Source organism: Hyaena hyaena, unplaced genomic scaffold (assembly GCF_003009895.1).
Source record: "Hyaena hyaena isolate Hyena2069 unplaced genomic scaffold, ASM300989v1 scaffold_401, whole genome shotgun sequence".
NCBI classification, from domain to species: Eukaryota; Metazoa; Chordata; class Mammalia; order Carnivora; family Hyaenidae; genus Hyaena; species Hyaena hyaena.
This window is the reverse complement of record NW_024081030.1, coordinates 884,121-906,803: the sequence shown is the minus strand read 5'-3', so window position 1 is coordinate 906,803 and position 22,683 is coordinate 884,121. Positions and strand designations below refer to the sequence as shown.

At 39.4% G+C, this 22,683-nt stretch overlaps 2 protein-coding genes across 2 annotated transcripts in view; both read right to left on the bottom strand.

Annotated features, from left to right (window-relative positions):
* Nucleotides 1-4,661, bottom strand: part of COPB1 (COPI coat complex subunit beta 1) — a 46,857-nt gene extending 42,196 nt beyond the window's left edge. The window contains exons 1-2 of the mRNA XM_039251826.1: nucleotides 4,554-4,661; nucleotides 3,684-3,833 (exon numbers count right to left, since the gene is read on the bottom strand). Of these exons, the coding sequence (XP_039107757.1) occupies nucleotides 3,684-3,774 (91 nt within the window). The 5' untranslated portion in view covers nucleotides 3,775-3,833; nucleotides 4,554-4,661. The remainder of the gene's footprint in view (nucleotides 1-3,683; nucleotides 3,834-4,553) is intronic.
* A 3,618-nt stretch (nucleotides 4,662-8,279) lies between these two features.
* Nucleotides 8,280-21,106, bottom strand: PSMA1 (proteasome 20S subunit alpha 1). Its single transcript, XM_039251831.1, has 10 exons — nucleotides 21,020-21,106; nucleotides 19,472-19,516; nucleotides 18,863-18,964; nucleotides 18,639-18,742; nucleotides 16,262-16,350; nucleotides 15,385-15,455; nucleotides 15,080-15,209; nucleotides 13,832-13,911; nucleotides 10,603-10,713; nucleotides 8,280-8,647 (listed from the first exon to the last, which is right to left on the bottom strand). The coding sequence occupies exons 1-10, from the start codon at nucleotides 21,020-21,022 to the stop codon at nucleotides 8,591-8,593; spliced, it is 792 nt and encodes a 263-aa protein (XP_039107762.1). The 5' UTR covers nucleotides 21,023-21,106; the 3' UTR covers nucleotides 8,280-8,590.
* Between the last annotated feature and the right edge of the window lie 1,577 nt (nucleotides 21,107-22,683).

Sequence of the window (22,683 nt, the reverse complement as noted above, 5' to 3'; positions counted from 1 at the left end):
TTTATTGTCGTTGCTTAGCCTAAAACAACTTGTACTATAAACTGCTTTATTCAAAATAATCTATAATTTCATATCATTATCACTGCATACTAAAGAATTTATGGAAAAACCTTTCGTATTCAAAATCTGAAGACAGGAATGTAAGAGGCAAGCACACCACAACAACTGTTTAGATTACAGAAATAAATTATCTAGGAGAGGGAACAACAAAGAGGGATGACAAGTTTTTAATAATCTCAAGGAGTTATCATGAGGACCAGAATGAAACTAGAAATATAGTTCCAACAGATAGAGCTCAGTGGCTATCAAATAAAGAGTCCCGTGTGGTTGCCAAAGAGACAAGAAACTGTGAATGACCAGCTGGAAGAGTTACAGAAAGGATGTAAGCTTTGGAAGAATTATAGCAGGTAAATCGAAATTTCTTTCTGGCCCTCAAAGGCTATTTTTCTATTCCTACCTTGATGTGATATTTTCACGTTACAAAATAGAGAATATCCTCAAGTATTTGGACTAAGCCACACTAAAGGTTCTTGCCAAATTTATCCCACAAGTATCAACAATTTTGTTTAAAACAAACAAAACAAAAAAAATTTTGTTTAAAACAGACCAACTTCTCATGCATCTCTCCCTGCTTCAGAGTATTACATCTCCTGCCACATATGAAAAAACTGGTACATGTCACATCAAGTCGAGAAACAAACAACTGAAAGATAATGAAGTATCAATCTGTGCAAACTCTGTGAGGATGACAAAAACAAAGCATCAGGAGAGGTGACAGTAGCTGATAGCAAAAACTATGATAAGATGACAGATTGGGCTGTTTTAAGTAGCTAAAGTTGGGTTTGCAAGCGTAAACAGGTTTTATCTCTGTCCGGAAGCTTACTGAATAAAAAAAAAAAAAAAGTTTTTTTTCCCCTAATCTGTTTGATAACATAAAGGACACAAAGTCCAAAAGGCATAAAACTGTGTTATAATGCTGATGTCTTCTTTTGTTTCAGTTTTTTTTTTTTTTTTTTTTTTTTACTACTTTTCCCACATTAGCAAATCCTAAAAGTTTAGCAGAAATTTTAACTGGTTACTAAATAGAAAACCTGTAAAAAAAAATCTATAATCATTGCTATTTCAAGTCCCCTTAACCCCAATTTCCATTTATTCCAACAATTCAAAGTGAGGTAAAGGATGCTTTTTTCCCTACATCTTCAAAATTTTCAGAACTCCTTTTCCTCTATGAACACTACTAAAATATAGAAAACCTCAACTATTAATTCAATTCACCAAAATAAACCAAGAACTTCCTACTCCAGATAATGAAGTCATCAGAACTCATACCAAGTGACTAATAAAAATATAAAGTAACTCAATATATCATCACACAAAAAGTATTTGTTACTCTAACTAGAAACTATTTCTAAATTTTTTTTCATCTCAACTCTTCTGAGATAATGTAAAAAATACACATATACATAAGGGGTAGCTGGGTGGCTCAGTCAGTTAAGTGATCAACTCTTGGTTTCTGCTCAGGCTATGATCTCATGGTTTGTGGGTTTGAACCCCACAATGGGCTCTACACTGAGAAGCCTGCTTGGGATTCTGGCTCCTTCTCTCTCTCAAAATAAATAAGTAAACATTAAAATGTGTGTGTGTGTGTGTGTATATGGGGCACCTGGGTGGCTCAGTTGGTTAGGTGTCCGACTTTGGCTCAGGTCATGATCTCACAGCTTGTGATTTCAAGCCCTGCGTCAGGCTCGGTGCTGACAGCTCAGAGCCTAGAGCCTGCTTCAGATTCTATGTTTCCCTCTCTCACTCTACCCCTCCCCCTCTCATGCTCTGTCTCTCAAAAATAAATGAATGTTAAAAATTTTTTAGGGGAGCCTGGGTGGCTCAGTCGGTTAAGTGTCCGACTTTGGCTCAGGTCACGATCTCATGGTTCGTGGGGTTGAGTCCCGCCTAAGGCTCTGTGCTGACAGCTAGCTCAGAGCCTGGAGCCTGCTTCGGATTCTGTGTCCCTCTCTAGCTCTGTCCCTCCCTCCTACATGCTGTTTCTGTTTCTCAAGAACAACAAAAAATTTTTTTCTTAATTTTTAATAAATAATACATACACACACATACAAAATTTGAGATTTGAGACCATTTCTTTCTTGGAAGGGGAGGGTAATTAAGGCAGCTGCAATTAAGAAAAAGGTGTTACAATTAAGGACAGATTTTGCTCTTTATTTTCTCAGCTGTAATTAGTATCTTAGGGTCTAAAAGTGAAAACTTTTATTATAAGAAAAAATAGTGGGGTGCCTGGGTAGCTCAGTCGGTAAAGTGTCCGACTTTGGCTCAAGTCATGATCTTGCAGTCTGTGAGTTCCAGCCCTGCATCAGGCTCTGTCTGTACTGACAGCTCAGAGCCTGGGGCCTGCTTCAGATTGTCTCCCTCTCTCTCTGCTTGTTCCCTGTTCGCATTCTCTTTCTTAAAAATTGGGGTGCCTGGGTGGCCAAGTCGGTTGGGTGTCTGACTTCGGCTCAGGTCAGGATCTCACGGTTCGTGGGTTCGAACCCCATGTCGGGCTCTGCTGACAGCCAGCTCAGAGCCTGGAGCCTGCTTCAGTTCTGTGTCTTGCTCTCTCCCTGCCCCTCTCCCATTCTCACTCTGTCTCTCTCAGTCTCAAAAGTAAATAAACATTGAAAAAAAATTTTTTTAATAAATAAAAATAAGTAAATATTAAAAAAATTAAAGATAGTAATGAAAATTTATTAATTTGCATTTCATTCTATTATCTTCCATAAACATGAAAAAAAGAAACTGTATGTAGCTTTTGTATATAAAAGTATGGGGTTAAACGCCATAAAGGAGAGTTTCTTTTTCCTTCTCTAAACATAAATCTCGATAGAAACTTCATATTAAGTAGCCTAAAATCAGGAGGTATTCCATTACTGCTGATTAAGAGGTGGCATGAGGCAAGTAAAATATTGTCTCCTTTCAAACTGCAAATTATCTTCTAAAAGATACTTCCAAGATCTGAAGCATAATTCTCACTCTACTCTTTGATTAGCTATCAGCGTAGGTTAAACTTATTTGTAGTAGTTTAATGAAACAAGAATTGTTATTTTGGAATGTGCATTGCTTTAAAAAATCTTTTTGACAAAATCACTCACAGAAAGAAGACAATATACATTTTTAAAATCCACTTTTTTTTTTGTATATATGCTTTAAAAAAGCTTAAACCTTTCTGGAAAATACATGTGTATTCCAGGGTTGACTTCATTTGTTCAACAGGTGGAGAACCCAAAGAACAAAGTTCTTTTGGTTTTACAAGCTAAGTAATAAGAAGTGCACAAAAAAAGACATTCAAATACACATTCTTAACCTGTTACCTACAGAGAACTGTCAGCTATACATCAGCATAATGTATTAAACTACCTAACCCGTTATGTTATTTTGAGGAATATCTAACAACTAAACTATTACATTTCTGTAGCTTTACTAAGAGAAATTGAGATGTTATTTCAAAAACCCAATATTGCAAGCCTAAATGTAACAAGTTTCCATTTTTAATGAGACCACAGGTCTATTAAAGAGATCATAGAAAACAGTATTTAGGCAAAAGTATTTCTAATTACAAAGAAACTTAAAATGAAAATGAGCTTTTTATTTTCTTTTTTTCTCCATTTAATTTTCAAAATATTACCGGAGTTTACCTAGATCATTTTTTAAGCTAATTTCAGACGGTGGTTCTGAATCCATGGGCACGTTAATTAACGTATAGCACACGTTCTCGGCAGCCGTCATGGTTTCGAGATATAATCAAACCTCGACACAAGATTTAAGGATGATAGATGCCAGAAAATCTAGAAAAAGAAATACAAGGCTATCATTACAAGTAAAAAACCAGAAACACAACCAGTAACTATTGCGATCCTTACTGTCTAAAGTTAATTCCGTTTGCCTAGTGAGTTTTAAAGTATTAGTCAATTTATACGTGGTCCCATAAAAATGCCTAACATAATTAAAAAACGCTTGTCTGCCTCGGTCTAAAGTATATTATCTCCAACCCCACAACCCCGCCCAGAGCTTGAGAATGCTGTACCGCAACACTAAGGCCCACAATACAGTGACAGTCACCCAGCCTCGGCCGAACATTTAACAGAACAATGATCTTTTGAACATAACATACTATCTGAACTGCTTAAGTTAAGAGACCCTACACACAAATACTCAGTTAAAAACCTTAAAACAACAGTTCATCGCGTTCATGGGTAGACGCGACTGCGTGTCCACGGGTCAGTGGGTGCGCTGCACCCCCACCCCGTTCTCTTCCTCCAGCAAAGCAGCCTCTCGGCCTGGAACGGGGAGTCCCGGAGTCCGGGGAGGGATGAGACCCCTGGCCAGTACGCAAGGACGAGAAGGGGCGTTTGGCCCAGAGCTTCCCAGCCCCCTGTTCCACTTGGCCAGGCCCGGACGCGAGCGGCCTAGTCACTCCCCTTCCGCATCTTCCCGCTGGAGAGCCAGTTCCTCCGACTCAGCCCAGCCCAACCGCCTCCGAGATTGGGGGCTTTGTGCCCTGCTACCTGGCTCCAAGGGGCGGCAGCTAGGGCAACGGTGGGACCGTCGACTCCGGCTCCAACCCGCAGCAGCCGCCGCCGCTCCGCACAGTCCTCGGCTGACGTGGAAGGGGGTGGGGTGACGAGGCCAAGCCACCTAGCGCCTACGGCAACGCAGAGAGGACATGCCTCCTCCGTCCTGCGCTTGCGCTTTGCAAGTACGCTGCAACTTTCTTCCTGTAATCCACGGTTGTTTCAGGCCCCATAGGGTACTGGAGAAACATAAAGCTTTCCGCGCAAGCTAAGCGCTGAATTAAACGCTGTGGTCATTTAAACGCTACTTAGAAATTGTTTCTTCTTCCAGGAACTGCAACAACAGCCAAGGGAGGAGGTGCTCAGAAAGAGGAAACCCATTTTATAGAACTGTGTGGTCCAACGGGAAAGAGCAGCAGACTGGGAGCTGGAAGCCATTTTCTAGCTCACCCACTACTAACCAGGGAAAGTAACTGATTACTATTTGGGAAAGTCGCTTCAGTTCTTCTAATAAGCAACACTAGATTCTATGAAGGTCCATTTCAGTTCTTAACGTCCCCTCTCCAGTAGTCTGAATCTGTCTCTGTTAGGCAGGGTTTACTGCAACATCAAGGTCGCGCTTTATCTCCTAATGGTCCGTTCTCATGATCCTCTCTGAGCACCCAAGAAATTAACTTTTAATGCACAAAGTGAGACTGACACTCACTATTTTAAACGATTTTACCTATCTCCAAAAACCTAATTGTTACAGCTACAATCAGCCATCGCACCTTCGGTTTTGCCCATTTGAGGTCCCACGTTCCCCCATGCAGCCTCTTCCCAGCAGAGCTTTTCTGGCCAATTATCATTAAAAAAATTTGTTTTGGACCCTTGATCAAAATACTATCAATACAAAGACATCTGACAGAACTTGCCCTTAACAGGTTCACTTCAAGTTAGGAGGACAGAATACAAATATTGCCTCATGTATCTAGAATCTAGCTATTTGAGATTTAGAACCATCAAGCAAAATATAAGTTCTTTGAGCACCCAAATATATCATGAAGGCCACCCATTTGCAGCACTATCTAGGAATGCTTTTCAAATCCTGTGCATTGATTTTTTTTTTAAACCTTGAGATAATTGTGATCTAAATAGACATCCCATATACTCTGCCACTAGTTTCTTTCAGTAGTAACATTTTGCATCATTATAGTACAATACCAAATCCAAGAGATTGACATGGATATAATTCAGTCCTCACCTCATTCAGATTCACCAATTTTACATGCACTCACTTATATATTTAGCTCTATGCAATTTTACCATGCTTAGATTCATGTGACCACCATCAGGCATGACACAGAACAATTTTAAAGATCCCTTTAAAGATCTGTAATTTCCCATATCTCTGTAATTTTTTCATTTCAAGTATGTAACATATATGAACTGTACAATGTAACCATTGAGATTGTTTTTGCATGCAACATAATTCCCTTGAGATCCACCCAAGACGTATATACAACAGGTTGTTTCACTTCCATGTATTTAACATGAAACTTTACAAGTACAATATCCAGTTTCCAAGCCTACATATCAGAGTGACAATCAGTTGGCATGAAATGGGGGCCCCAAAAGCATATAAACTAGACAGCAATATGAAAGCTCAGCAGTTTAGAGCCTCCATGGTGTGGGACCAACCATACCCACTTGTTGCCCTGGAGGCTCATTGTGTTACAGAAGAAAATTTGATACTTAGCGTGACTGAGTCATTTAGGAAACTATTACATATGAAAAGAGGGCAAGAAAATATGTGTTTTAGAAAACCTCATTTTAGGTCTGCACTTAAAATGTCATTGGCAGTGTATATGTATTGATGTACATTCTTTTTTTCTTTTTTAATGTTTTTTATTTTTGAGAGTCAGAGAAAGACAGCACAAGCAGGGGAGGGTCAGAGAGGGGGAGATAAAGACTCTGAAGACAGACTCCAGGCCCTGAGCTAGCTTTCAGCACAGAGCCCAAAGTGGGGCTCGAACCCCCATGTCAGGCTCTGTGCTGACTGCCAGCTCAGAGCCTGGAGCCTATTTCAGAGTCTGTGATTCCCTCTCTCTCTGACCCTCCCCTGCTCACGCTGTCTCTCTCTCCTAGAAATAAAAAAATTAAAAAAATTTGCCTCTGAAGTACCATCCAGATCACGTTTTTTTCCCACCCGAGCACCAGTCAGGTAATTGATTTACATTTCGGAACAGGTACAAAATGATACACATACATGTTAACATAAACAACAGAATCACTCAAGACAGAGGCTCACACAATGATAGGCACAGAAGAAATACCTGCCTGAGGCTTTAAAGAGCAGGTTATGAAATCTCCCACTTATGTTGCCTCCTGCAAACTATACCAGCTATTGAGTCTGAAGGCAGGTAGGAGAACTCCCTCTTGTTCACTCTGTGTTTGTGAAAGTTGCATGTGCTTAATACAACTCTATTGTAGGTCAAATGGCCACATGGGTACTTGTGGTCATATCCCAAGCTCAAATGGTAGACTCCTGGGGCTACTTTCAGAACAGAGACCCAACACCTCACACACATTTCTATATTTAGTCAGGTCTTTCTCTCAACAAGGTTGCCAGAAAGCACCTAGCACTTCCCCTTCAAGAGGCAAGAGATTTAAATCTACTAAAGCTTTGAAAGTTTTGGGTGATCTGGAAAAAAAGTAAAGTAACAATTTATGAATTTTAGCATGTGCAAATTTTCACATAAATTCTCCCATTTAACCTTCACACTAATTCTCCAAAGGATTTCCTTAAAACAGGGCTAAGTAACTTGCCCAAAGACAATGGTTAACTAATTAGCAGAATTAAGTCTAAAATCCAAATTCCCTATCTACAATGAACTGCTCCTTTCTAGAAAGATAGGAATCTCAGGAAATGAAAAACTCCTCTAGGCTTCTTAGCAGCAAGATGTTGGACTGTTTTGTAAATCAGACTTCCTCAAATTTCATTTTGCATGGCCTAAGATAAAAAGTTTTCTGCAATATCTACACTGCTCACAAAAAATAATGGGAAGGCAACCTAAAGCTTACAATGGTGTGGGGCTGGGCAGGATAAGAGGAAATGATGGTTTGGGATTAAAATTTCCCTTTGTTGGGGACGCCTGGGTGGCTTAGTCGGTTGAGCGTCCGAGTTTCACTCAGGTCATGATCTCGCGGTTCGTGGGTTCAAGCCCCGCGTCGGGCTCTGTGCTGACGGCCAGCTCGGAGCCTGGAGCCTGTTTCAGTCTGTGACTCCCTCTCTCTCTGACCCTCCCCTGCTCACGCTGTCTCTCTCTCTCTCTCCCCCCTAGAAATAAATAAAAAAAACATTTAAAAAAAAAAATTTCCCTTTGTTATTTCTGCAGGAAGTTCCCTACACTGAGACCAGAGCTATCACTACTGGAATCTGCTGGTTGGAAAGAAAAAACATTCCTTTGTTGATCTTGCTACTACGGTTGTTGTGAAGTGAGGTTTCTTATTAGGTTTTAGTAAGAATCTCTAGGGTTGAACCTTGAAAGTTGTATTCTGAACCAAATCTCCATAGCCAGTCTGTGCACAGGGAATTGGTATAAAGCTGTGAGAGATAAGAGGTATTACTTTCCCCCATCACTAAACATAAGGCAATTTAATTTGGCAAACATGACAGATGATCAGTTGTGATCTCATACTATTTACAATCAAAGCTACTTAGAAAACAAAAACCCAATATACCAGCAGGTGAAACAATTTTATTTCACAGTTGTCTTTAAAACCACAAAGACATTATGTTCTTCATATAAAAACATTAGTACAGATAACTATACTTTCTAGAAAATGATTATATAGACCCTCTCAAAGAAAAATGCATACCATCATATGGTTTCAGAGAAGTGGCTTGGGAAAAACACATCTGGACTGATTCTTAAAACATACCATAAGACCACCCTGCATCTTTTGGTTCAAAGTATAGATTATTGTCATCAGTACGTGCTCCTGAATTCTTACATATTTGATAATACACATATAGACTGGCTTATGGCTTAATGTTCCATCGGTTCATCAGCCTTTTCTGCAGGTTCATCAGCAGGTTGAGCAGGCTGTAAGGGGAAGAAAAAACAAAACAGGTTAAAAAAAAAAATCACTTGACCAATATATACTTCTTATCACACATATTACAGTATGAAAGAATTTATGAGGGGTGCCTAGGTGGCTCAGTCGGTTAAGCGTCCGACTTCAGCTCAGGTCATGATCTTACGGTTTGTGGGTTTGAGCCCCGCATCAGCCTCTGTGCTGACTGCCAGCTCAGAGCCTGGAGCCTGTTTCAGACTCTGTATCTCCCTCTCTCTCTGACCCTCCCCTGCTCATCCTGTCTCTCTTTCTCTCAGAAATAAATAAAACATGAAAAAAAAATTTAAAAAGAAAGAATTTATGAGAAAAAGGGGTTAGGAAATATTTTGGATATACAATTTTAGTTCACTGTCTTGTTAAAATTTCTGAACAAAGGTTTTTTTTTTTTTAAACAGACATAATTTTATAGGTCTGAAAACCCAAGGATCGTTGAGCAATTCCAGCATTTTGTCATATTTTGTCTTGCTTAGGAATAAAGGCCTTCCTTTTATTATCACTACTAGCATTAAAATATAATCAGTACATTTTAGACATTCTCTTCCTCTTTAGCAATAACAAACAGAGTGAAAACATCATCAAACTGACCAGCTGTGTGGAACTCACAGCATTCTCCCCAACAGTGCTGGTGCTTACCAACAAGTTTATATATAATGCAAATCTTGCTCCTCCCAATAGTACCAACAATATCCTCTCCAAGGTGAAAAAAATTCACACTGTAGAAAAAAGTGTCTCTCCAGGACACTTTATTTTCAATTGTACAACTATCAAATAAGTATCTACAAATAGCCAATGTGTATTCTAAATATCTAACAAAAAAAAGACCAGCATTTCCTGATCCTTTTCTCAATATTTGTGAGGAGCCAACTTAGTTTCCAAAGGTCCTCAATGAACTTTCCCTTAGTCCTCACTCCTACAGACTCATGGCTGGCCCTATGACTTGCTTTAACCAACAGAATGTGCAAAACTGATGCTGTACCACTCCTGAGCCTCAGCCTTTCAGAAGGTCTGGCAGCTTCTACTATGGAGCTTTTGAACTTCTGCAAGCTGAGCCGCTACTGCTGAAGAAACCCTGGTGAAGAGAGGCTCTGAGAGGACACAGCCATCCTAGCACAGGTCTCAGCCTTCTAACTGTCCCTCTAAAATATACCAAGAGAATCCACATAAAGATGTGTAAGGGGAAGCTTGGGTAGCTCCCTCAGTTAAGTGTCCAACTCCTGATTTCGGCTCAGGTCATGATCTCGTGGTTCACTAGACTGAGCAGAGCTCTGCTCTGACAGTGTGGAGCCTACTTGGGAGTCTCTCCCTCTCTCTCTGCCTCTTCCTCGTTTTGTGTTCTCTCTCTCAAAAATAAATAAAATAAACATTTAAAAAAAAAAAAGGGAGGGGGTGCCCAGGTGGCTCAGATGATCAAGCATCCAACTTCGGCTTGGGTCATGATCTTGTATGGTTCATGGGTTCTGGCCCCTACATGGGGCTCTGTGCTGACAGCTCAGAGTTTGGAGCCTGCTTCAGATTTCTGTGTCTCCTCGTCTGTCTTTGCCCCTCCCCTACTTGCACTCTGTCCCTCTCAAAAATAAATATTTAAAAAAAAAAAAAGATGTGTGAGTAGAGCCATCTTGGATGTCCCAGCCCCACTGCTTCAACTGACTGCAACACAAGAGGCCCTAAATAAGACTAGCAAAAGAATTATTTAGCCAGTCAACCAGAGCAATGTGAAAAATACCCAACATATAACCAGATCGTCAACCCTTTTTTGCTTATGGAGATCACTGCTTCCTCAGTATTTCAGTTCTAAGTTCTCCTACTGCCATTTGAATTTCGAGCCTGAGTAATTAAAGACAAAAATGGTAGGTTTACACAGTTGTGGTAGGAACAGCAGCTTATGACAAAACTAAAGTCTCTGGTGTTATGATGAGTTATATACCTGTGCCTTTCTTTGTGGTCTTTCTTCAAGACCTTCCAGGAATGGAGATACGTCATCATCATCATAAATCGTAAACTCCAAGTCTTTACCAACAATTCCAATGGAAACATTCTGATGGGGAAAAAAGTAAAATTTAAAAATCAAGAGAATTTAAGTTGGAAATATGTTTATGGTTAAATGTTGGGTGAAAAAAAGAATAAAAGTTTATATACCACTTAAATAAGACTTGAAAAACAACTGTAGAGAAAAAAAGGAAGAAAACTGTAGACTCTTGTTAACTTGCAGATTTCATATTTTGTTAATCACGAGTAACCCCAAAGGTCTATGCCACCAAGAAATTTGCAAGTTGGCTCATACTGAGAATGTGCTGCAGACCAGTGTAATGGAGCAAGCCACTTAGCTAGGCAGTAAGCCCAACTCCTAAGAAACAATCAGGTTTGTTTCTTGTTTAAGTGATGATGGTTTTTAACAAGGAAAGAGAGTAAGTATTGGGTTCTAAAGTGTTGCAGTTGGTGAGCTCCTGAAACTAAGTTCTACATGTTGAAATTAAAGACCAATTCTTAAAATGCTCAGTGAATGCTATCCACTGTAAAATTAAAATTTTAGTGAAAATTTGAGGTATAAGGATATATAGGTCTTCTCTCAATGATTTCACTGAAGCATTCTCTATGATTCAGTAAAAATATGAAATCAGAAACCCAGATACCTGAGCAAACTTTCCCAAATTGTAAATGTCAACAGTTAACTATAAACCCAAATTTTAAAAGATAGTCATCTTGGAGTGATAGCATTATGGGCATTTTAAATAAATAAGAATAATTTAATGCATATTTTAAAAATATTTTTATGATATGAAAAATTATTTTAAAGATTATCAGGCTATAAATTCTTCACGTACATATTAAATAATAATTATCCAATCACTGTAACAAAATGAATTTATAAAATGCTGACTGATATCACTCTGGTTAATAACTGTTAACCACAAGGAGGCCCTCAGTTGTTCTGGCATTGTACTATATGGGTCCCTAGATCATTCAATCTCTTCTCCGGGACATCTTTTTAACATTTTCCATTCTCACTTCACTGAAAAAACAGAAGCAATTAAAAGAGAATGTTCACAAGCTCCTATGGTATCCATTTTCTTGTATCTATATCCCTAGATTCTCTCCCTTGCTGTTAGTATTAATGAATCGTCCAAATTCCTAATATCTATATCCTTTCCACTTGTGTACTATTTTAAGGATATTGGTCTAGCAGTTTTTCCTCATATTCCTCCTACATAAATGTTTCCCTTTACAGTGGATTATTCTATAACCATGGACCAAACATGCTATAATTTCTCTCACCTTAATGAAAGAAACCCAAACAAAAAACTTCCCTAAATTCTTTTCTAGCCACCATCCATTTCTCTGACCCTGCAAAAGAGAAGTCTCCATGGAGGTGCCTCCAACTCCTCTTTGCCCATTCTCTACTGATTCATTCCTTTCAGGCTTTTGGCTCACCATTCCAATGAAACTGTCTAGTCAAGTTCCCCATGACATCATTGCTAATATAATGATTAATTCTCACTCCACATCTCCCTTGATGTATTACCAATTTTTTGTTCTCTCCTCCTTGAAATGGTTTCTTCATTTGTTTTCAAGAATATCTCACTTTCCAAGTTTTCCTCCTATATCCTGGTCGTCTTTCTTAGTCCCTTTTTGCTGATACTTACCTTCTAATCTCTAAAGGTTAGAGTCCCCTGGCCCAGACCTCAAACTTCTTCGGAAACTATGATTCCTTTAGTAGTGTCATCCAATCCAAACTCAAAAATGCCATTTCTACATAAAGACGCCAAAATTATAAGTGTAGACTAGACCATTCTCCACCAAACTTCAGTGGAGACACATCTGATAAACGCTTACTTATTATTTTTTAATTAAGTAAGCTCTACATCCAACTCTGAGATCAAGAGTCACATGTTCCACTGACTGGGCCAGCCAGGGCCCCAATAACTGCTTGTTCTCTATCTCCAATGGGCAATGGGCATTTCAAGTTTTATTAAGTCCTAAGCTAACTGCATTATCTTCCACAACTCCTACCCTGAAACCTGTCCCTTCCACTGTCTTATCCATCTCAGTAAACCTAAATCTCTCCTTACTCTATCAGGCTCAAAATTTTGAAAAACAACATTTTTTGTTGTTCTCACACACTCACAACCAATTTGTTAGCAAACATTTTTAGCTCTAGTTTCAAAACCTACCCCAAACTGAACCACTTACCCTTCTCTCCAACTCCACGGCTCTGCTCTAATTCACCACAAGCTATCATCTGCATTATCTTAACAGTTTTACAACTATTTTCACCCATGTTGCCCACTACACTCTGTTCTCAAAATGGCAATGAGAATGACGGTTTTAAAACCTAAATCAAATCATGGTATTCTTCTGTTCAAACTCTAACAGCCCATTCAGAATAAAATTCAAAGTACCTACAATGGTTTGTACATTATCTGACTTTATTCCTTCTCTTCCTCTTAATCACTGACTCCAACACTACTGGTTGTCTTGCCTCAACTACAAGGAATGTCCTGGACTCAAGGCCCCTATACTTGTATTCCCTGGATTAATCTTGCTCTAGATGTCTGAGTGGCTCACTCACTCAACTCCTTTAGATATTTTCCTCAAATTTCACTTTCTCAGTGAGGCCATCCTTGACCACCCTATTTTAAATTTTCCTCACCACACCTCCTTCCTATACCCAGATAGTCATTCTTTCTCCTTTTAACCTGTTTTATTTTTTCTGTGGCATTTATCACCTTCTAATATATCATATACTTTACTTATGGGTATATTGTTTTTCTCCCCCAACTTGGATAGTATGTTCCACGAAGGCCAAGATGTTTGCTGTGCTTATATTCTCAATGCCTAGTGTCTGCACGTGGTAGGTGCTCAATACATGTATTTGTTAATTGAGTTAATAGAAAGGTATTCTGACCTGCAGAAGCAATGAAGGACATTCTACATAAGACTTACTGGCTTTATTGCTTTACACTAAAAAGAAATGCTTAAAAATCACTGCAAAATCAGATCACTTAGTGAATAACTTAAAGACGAAGAATGAACCAAGGCAACCATCTCTCAAATTGAAGAACTGTTAAGTATACACTCCTCTATTATTTATACTTATGAAATAAATGATTAACATGTAATGTTAAAATCTCAAATTGGAAAACATGATTATCTACCTTTGTAGTTAGGTCCTGTTCTGCAGGAAGTGTCTCTCGTAAAGCACGCAGACCATGTTTAACCAGTTCATTCAAATTACCTATATAATAAATTAACAATTATTTCTTAATTTCATCTTCATATGAGGCTGCTTTTATTTATCAGGTCTACAGTCTGTTATTAATTATGGTTTTGGTCACATAACAAATATATCACCAAAAAACAGCCAAAATTTTAATGTTTAGCCATATAATCTTCTAATAATAATGAATAACATTGCTATTATTTTACTTAATGAGAGAATACATGATTTTTGTCACTAAATTTCACCTTTTTTATCCTAAATTAAATAAGAATCCTGACTCACAAATGCTACAGCTCAATGTTTCGTATAATGTATTCTATGGAATTTATTTGCTCTTTATAAAAAGTCTCCAACACTTCTGTGTGGCCAGTATTAACCTGATAGCAAAAGTAGACAAAGATATCACAAGAAAATAAAACTACAGATCAATCATCCTTACGAATACAGACACAAAAAAATGCAACAGAATATCAGCAAAATGAATCCAACAACAATTATGCTTACATAAACATTTCTATATATAGTTATATAGATTACCATTGATATAAATCATGACCAAAAGGGATTTGTCCTAGGAATGCAAAGCTAGTTTAATATTCAAAAGTCCAATAATGCAATACATCACAATAGAACGAAGGGTAAACAATCACACAAGCACCTGAAGAGATGTCCAAAAAACATGTGTTAAAGTCCAAAACCACTGTATAAGCAAAGCACTTGAAAACCTGCCCCATGATCACATCTTACATCAACACTTTACCCTTTTTTCCCCATAGCTATTGGAATTTTTTGTCTATGGACTACTTACACAGAAAAGTCTTTGTGGCTAAAAATAACAACAGAATCATAGAAAACTCAAAGTTGTTAACAGAACTTATAATTGGTAACCAGTACAGTGGTTCTCAACTCTGGCTGGGGCACACTTCAGACCAACTGAATCAAGACTCTTCAAGGTTGAGGACATTTGTATTTTAAAAAAGTTCCACTAGTGATTGAAACTACTATGATGGCCAGATGCGGTAAGAAACAGTATGTATGATATGAATAATAAACACTTCATGGGTTTATATAAAACAAAACAAACAAACAAAAACTCTTTCTGTAAGGATGATAGTTTTCTTCATTTAGGACACTGTTTATTCACTAGCTAAAGACTAGAGGGGACAAAACAAAAATCACTTACACTCCATAAACCCAGACATATGTCTCTCCAAGTAAGTACGAGCTGATTGAGAACGTGCTCCAATGGACATAGCTCTACAGTCAAAGTAGTTAGCAGAGGGACAGGTCTGGAAGATATGGGGGCCCATATCCTACAAATAGAAAAAATAAAAATAAATAAAAGACATATGTATACATATACATATATATACAAACATTATATACATATATATACGCACACACATAATTGTTTACTTTGAGCTAAAAATTAGAAAATTTCTACTCAGTTTTGAAAAATCATCAAAATATAATATTCTATGAACTTACATCATAACCAGCAATAAGCAGTCCAACACCATATGGTCTCCGGCCATATCGCTGCGTTGGTATCTGGGTTTCTTAAACTAGTTAAAGAAACTATTCTAATAAAGAATAAAGTACTATCTTTATTTTCAAGTTAAACATTATTAACAAAGAGCTTTGGTTTTTTGATTGTTGTATAATTCATCACAGCAAAAAGAAAATAAAAGGACCATATTTCTTTGGCCTCATACTTAAAAATATTGGGAGGGGGCGCCTAGGTGACTCAGTCAGTTGTGCGCCCAACTTTGGCTTAGGTCATGATCTCAGGGTGAGATTGAGCCCCACGTCGGGCTCTGTTCTGACGTTTCAGGAAACGTCAGGAAACTGTTTCAGATTTTGTGCCCTTCTCTCTCTCTGCCCCTCCCCTAGTCGCACTCTCTCTCAAAAATAAACAAACATGAAAAAACCTTTTTTTAAAAAATATTGGGACTATCCACCAAATCTAAGAATGAGCACTAGCAAAATGATCTCCTCTCATGTAGACAACTTCATCTGTTTTGGATAAGGGGTCAAGAATCTGAAGGGACATCTAGAGCCACCAATAAAAACTTTAAATATCCTCTTCAAATGATTCTTAATAGTTTTTCTGAAATTGGGCTTCTCTATGTCTGGAACAGGCTGATGAAAGAGCAGCCCAATCCCTTACTTAGAACACATTTTTTCCATGGTAAAACGTCCCACAATTCTAAATTTTAAACACTGTGCTATTGAAAAGTAACTAATCTTAAAGTTTTCAGAATCTTACCTATCCTATGTATTATATTCCCAATAACTAACATAAGGATTAAGTATCAAAATTCTTTAAAGTTCACATCTGTAAATGCTAACATAAAAAGGATACTGCTTCCGATTAGAGATACAAGACGAGACACAGGAAGAGGTCTGTCGAATACAAATCTGGAATCCAAACACTCCTGGCGCATAAAATTACTAAAAAAGAAACAAGAAAAATTAGTTATTTCAGAGCTATTTCAATCTAAAGTAGTCTGATTTCTTTTTGCTTTCTTCACATGGATTACATCCATATAAGGAAATCAGAAAGACATGCTACAAGGATGCATTTTTATACTAAACTCTGGGGCCACATGAGATTTAAAAAAAAAAAGACTAAAATACTCCTTAGCTTTAGATAAACCTGGTCTTTGAGTAGTTTAGAGAGTAGAGAAGGCTGAGCAAGAGAAAAAGAGCAAGCTCTCTTGTCTTATCCTTTCCCACTGTCAACAAGATTGTCTTAATTCTAGGTCTTAAACCAGCAAAAAGAGTAACTACTTGTTTTTCTTAAAAGCTGACTGAAATTTCTCCAATAGAGCAAACTCAAGAAACGGAATCCGTACCAGCACATTGCTACATGCTCCTGCCCGTGCTGTTCCTATCCATAAGCAGTACTCTAGAGGAGACCCACATCTAACTATTAAAGAAAATGGGATAAACAACAGGGAAATAGATATACACCTTTCTTTCCATGTTGCTCTGTCCCGTTTATGTGTATGTCATGTCTGATCATCAAATGTTGACTGCAGGAACCATGCTATTTGTTCAGAACTTTTATTTTTTTTTATTTTTAAATTTTTTTAAATGTTTTATTTCTGAGAGAGAGAGAGAGAGAGAGAGAGAGAGAGAGAGCGTGAACAGAGGAGGGTCAGAGAGAAAGGGAGACACAAAATCTGAAACAGGCTCCAGGCTCTGAGCTGGCTGAGATTACAGAGCCCGATGCGGGGCTCGAAACCACAAACCGTGAGATCATGACCTGAGCCAAAGTCAGACGCTTAACCGACTGAGACACCCAGGCGCCCCTCAGAACTTTTATTTAAGTTCATTTCCCAAGGCTATCTAAACTGCATTGCCCAATATGGCAGGTGCCAATTACACATGACTATTAAGCACTTGAAAAGTGGCTAGCCTGAACACTATTGTGTGTATGTATTCCACTATGTAGTATTGGAAGTGCAAAATACACCTGAAACTTCTAAGACTCAGGACAAAAAACAATGCAAAATATCTCATTAAAGAAGTTTTTATATTGATTACACATTTACATGGCAATATTTTGGATAGATTGGGTTAAATGTTTGGCCACGCAACATATTTTACATTTTCAAGAGCTCTCAGAAACCAAAAATGCCGTCACTATCTTGCCAACCTAAGAGAGCAGGGGGCTCGCTGGATAACTTGAAAATCTTCACCAGTAGCATTACTATTGGCTTTTTGTGCGTATATCCTTTCTTCCCTAATTAAATCACAGGCTTAAGAGATTAGTTTCGGCTCACTACCTTTGACCTCCTAAAACATACATTCATATACTACCTGAAAGGCACTGTGTTACCTGCTCTATATGTTAGCGTATTCAACAATAACCTTGAAAAAGAAAATACTAAAAGTTAATGGTTTAAGTAACGAGTCTCATCTCAAATACTAAGAGGTTTCAAAGCCCCAGGTCTTCACTTATATGTCTCTCAACTAGAAATGATCTCTTCTTCTCTGGACTCTCACAGAAATCTACTTGTTCCTCTCCACTTTCTACCTTGTATTATAGATACATTACTAGATTTTAAGTTCCTGGAAGATAAGATGTATGTCTGACTCTTACATACAGAATGAGTATCCAGTATCGGGCTTCGCAAAAAATAAATGTCTAATAAATACTGGCATATTAAAGAAAGCAAGGGTAGTTCCGCCAATTCTTAGAAACCAGACTAAAGTGTTAAGCCCTTCTTAGACATAACATTGTCTCAAACAATATACACTGAATTAACAAGCATCGCATTTTTACGTGACTTCTCAAAAGCTTTAATTTTAACATGGCTAATTCTAGTAGCTACTACTACAGGGACCAAGAAATGGAATACTTGGGGCGCCTGGGTAGCTCAGTTGGTTAAGCGTCTGACTTCGGCTAAGGTCATGATCTCACCGTTCGTGGGTTCGAGCCCCGCCCTGGGCTCTGTACCAACAGCTAGCTCAGAGCCTGGAGCCTGTTTCGGATTCTGTGTCTCCCTCTCTCTCTGACCCTCCCCTGCTCACGTGGTCTCTCTCTCTCTTTCTCTCAGAAATAAATAGAAACATAAAAAAAAAAAAAATTGGAATACTTAGTAACTGAGCCCAAATCTACTAAGGTATTCACAATCTGAACTTCTAAACTCTTGCCAGACAACTTCCTAAAACATCATATCTGAATGAATCCAAAGGGATGTTTCTTTTGCTTTTCAAGAGATCATACTCACCATAACAGTCTAGCATCAGCAGTAAGTCCCGCAATTGAGATACCAATATGGTTGTCAACGTGAAGAATTTTTTTCTGATGCGCTGCAAGCTCTGACTGTGCTCTCTAAACAGAGACATTACAGAACATAAAAATACATTTACAATTTTATTCCCGCCACAGTGAAACTTGTATTTGACAGTTTCATTTTCTACATGAGGAAAATTTATTTACTGCTGTACTTACCTTCAGTGCAACCAGTACTGCATGGGTTTTTGATTTCAGACCAACTGTGGCTGAACCTTGTTTAACAGCTTCCATCGCATATTCAATCTGATGAATCCTGCCCTAAAGAGAAAACAACAACACATGTTAGAGTCATCTTTTAAGATCCTTATGTATACTTAAAATTGATTTAGTGGTCCCAAATCCCAGGGAGTATAGTTAAAACTCAAATGATTTTTCTTTTAAACCAGGAAACTTACTTTAATGATAAATTTAGATTTTAGATTCTAGGAATGCCTAAAATGATTATATTCCATTTTGTTACAGCTTACAATTTCATGAGTTTCTAAAGCCACTTCCCAGATATAGTATAAAACATTTTTATTGTAAAACATTTTTACTGGGGCACATAGGTGGCTCAGTCGGTTGATTAAACGCCCAATGATCTCGCAGTTTGTGGGTTTGAGACCCGTGTTGGGTGCTGTGCTAACAGCTGAGCTTGGAGCCTGCTTCAGATTATGTGTCTCCCTCCCTCTCTGCCCCTCCCTTGCTCACGCTCTCTCTCTCCCTCTCAAAAATAAACATTAAAAATTTTTTTAAAAATTTAAAAAACACACACAACATTTTTACCTGAGGGCTCCAAACTGTGACATCATTATCATACTGGTTGCGAAACTGGAAGTAAAAGAAAAAAAGTCCTGTTAACTTAAGAACATGACAAATTCCGGGGCGCCTGGGTGGCTCAGTCGGTTAAGCGTCCGACTTTCGCTTAGGTCATGATCTCGCAGTTAGTGGGTTCGAGCCCCGCGTCAGGCTCTGTGCTGACAGCCAGCTCAGAGCCTGGAGCCTGTTTCAGTCTGTGACTCCCTCTCTCTCTGACCCTCCCCTGCTCACGCTGTCTCTCTCTCTCTCTCCTAGAAATAAATAAAACATTTAAAAAAAAAAAAAAGAACATGACAAATTCCAATTTTTAACAAGCTCTATCATTAAAAAATGTTCTCCCACCTGTTTCAACATTAACACCTGCTGTTAATGCAAACTCACTGGAAGATTACTGCTATACTCAGTTGCAAGCAAATTCTAAATTTATCATGAGCTAGAAGGGAGGAGCAGATCTAGATAGGAACCATCTTTCCACCTTGCTATTCTACCACTGCCTGTAGAATTTCCTTTGGGTTCCATTCCCAAAGTTCATAGTGTCAACTTTCCTTCCCATCTCTCCTCAGGCTCTATACTGGGCCCTAATAAATGGTCAAAAGCACTCTTTTTCTTTAACCTAGCTCAAATATCTATCTTTCTAAGTCTTCTCTATTTTTCTCCCAAAATTCCAACACATACTCCCATCAGTTCTTTATCTACATTCCTTTTCTACTTTATAAGGGACGTGTCAGATTTATCTTTGAACCCTTACTGCACTTAAAAACAGTGCCTTGTACTTATAAACATTCATATTGAAGAATAAACACAGGAATGTCCTCGGGAAGTTAGATGTTAACACAAACAGCCACAGCGACAGAACCATTACTGCTTTAATGAGGGTACTGAAACAAGCCTACCAGAACAATACTGGGGGAAATAATCAGGGAGGTGAGAAAGTTGAGTGCTGGAATGCCAGACGTGAAACTGGAAGCCCCGAGCCCCAGGCTGTGACCGTGATAACACCACTTCTCTCAGCCTCGGCTGATTCACCTGTAAAACGAGGTGACTGGAAAAAGTGAATGAAAAGAACCCTTTCTGATAGAGCTGTAGGGGAGAGAAAAATCAGACGGACCCACAAGGAAAATGGACGCTGTCCTGGAACCCAAACCCAAGCCAAGTCAAGTCCTATTTCCTGCTCTGCTACACAGAGCACGAGGGGCGATCCCGAACTGCTCTGAGCTCCTCCGCTGAAGGACCTTGAGGGGCGAACTCAGCTAGCTGATCGAGGAGGTCCTGTCCCAAGCCCGGCAGAAAGCGAAACACGCCCGGGAGAAAGGCCGCTCTGACTACCCATCGCCCCTATCCCCGCCAGGCCGGAGATGCTGAATCACGGCTGGAACCCTCCCGTCGGCCGAGGTTCCCATACTCCGTGGCCCCAGGCCGCTCTGAGGATGACCGAAGGGGCGGCTCGCCACCTCCCCCCTCCCCCCGTCGGCGGATCTTTGCCGCAACCCTGCCTGAGCTCGGAATCCAACGCACCATGGTTCCGGCGCTGGTCTGGCTGCGGCCTCAAGCAGAGGTGCGGATCCAGGAGCGCGGCCGAAACTACCGCTCGGCGATCTACAGACAAGCCTTCGGGGTTTTGACGGCGGCGGCGCAGGGCAAGGCAATCTATCCCAGAGATATCGATAGGCTCCCTGCGCTACCCCACCCTCAAACTCTCGGACACTCTCGGACCCCTCCAAGTAGGCGGGGCCTCGGAAGAAGGCGGGGCTGAGATTGGCGGGAAGTCTTGGGCCGGGAGTGTCCGCGGCAGCTGAGAGCTGCGGGGCGGCCACTACAAAATCGCCCTTCTTGGATCCTCAGTGATTATTACCTGTGTATTGCAGATTCCCTCCAGTTTCTCACCTGCTCGGCCTATACACTTGGAATCGTTCGAGACGACGCCTGCGACTCCAGGTGATCCAATGTGCCGCTCGACACCTCATTCAGGGTCCACAGAGATTTGGAGTGTTGTGTGACTGGAAGAAGAGTGAGGCTGTAAGAAAGGCCACAAACTATTGATTCGTTCGTTTGTGTCAACCACACTCTTCAAGTACCTTGTGTACACGCATTTCTTTCTACTTTGGAATCCTTTTCTCCATTCCCTGGAGAAATCATTTTTCAAGGCTCTGTTGCCATTAATCACTTTTATTAACATTATTAGTTTTCCCTGTAAGACTTTGAACTCCATGAGGGCACTAATGCCTTTCTGTGGCCTCAAAATGAAGCACGATGCTTGTTTTTTCTATATTTTGTTCAGGTCTCATCAGGTAGATTAGACCACTGAGAAAAACTGGACATTTTCTTCTGAAACACTTATTTTCTCTGTTGAAAATTTTTGGTAAAATCCCCAAAGGAAAGAGTTTAGCACAGCACTGCAAACACCTGCCCACTTACCACCTACCCTGTACTTTCTTTATAAAGTAGGAAAGATGAGTACCTAGACTGACTCAGGCAAGGTCCACATTCAAAGTTTGTTCCTTAATGATCTAAGCTTTGCAGATGAAGTAACAGACTCAGATCACTTCTGTGATTTGCTCAAGTTCAGAGCAATTTAGGATCACAGTCTTTTTATTTTTTTAAAATTGTTAATGTTTTTTAATTTATTTCTAAGAGAGAGAGAAACAGCGTGAGCAGGGGAAGGTCAGAGAGAGAGGGAGATACAGAATCTGAAACAGGCTCCAGGCTCTGAGCTGGCTGTCAGCACAGAGCCCGACGTGGGGCTCGAACCCACGAACCGTGAGGTCATGACCTGAGCCAAAGTCGGACGCTTAACCGACTGAGCCACCCAGGTGCCCCAGGATCACAGTCTTTTTAAAGCTTTGGTCTTTTTAAAGCTTTTTTGGTCTTTTTTTTTTTTCTCTGTTAAACATTTTCAGGTTAAATATGACCCCCTAGTATTCTGCATTATGAGCATATGTGATTTTTATTTACCCAAACCCCTGCTGTTTAATATTTAGGTTCCCCCTCATTTATGACCTGCTTGATACATATTTTTGCTTGTGTACACCAATACTTCTTTCTTTAGAATAAACTCCTAAAAATGAGTCAAATGAGATGTATTTTTCCAAAGCTTTAAATAAAAAGTGCTAAACTGCCCTCCAGAAATGTTTTATCAGTTTATACTCTGCACAGTAGTATATGAAACCTCCCTGGTGGTC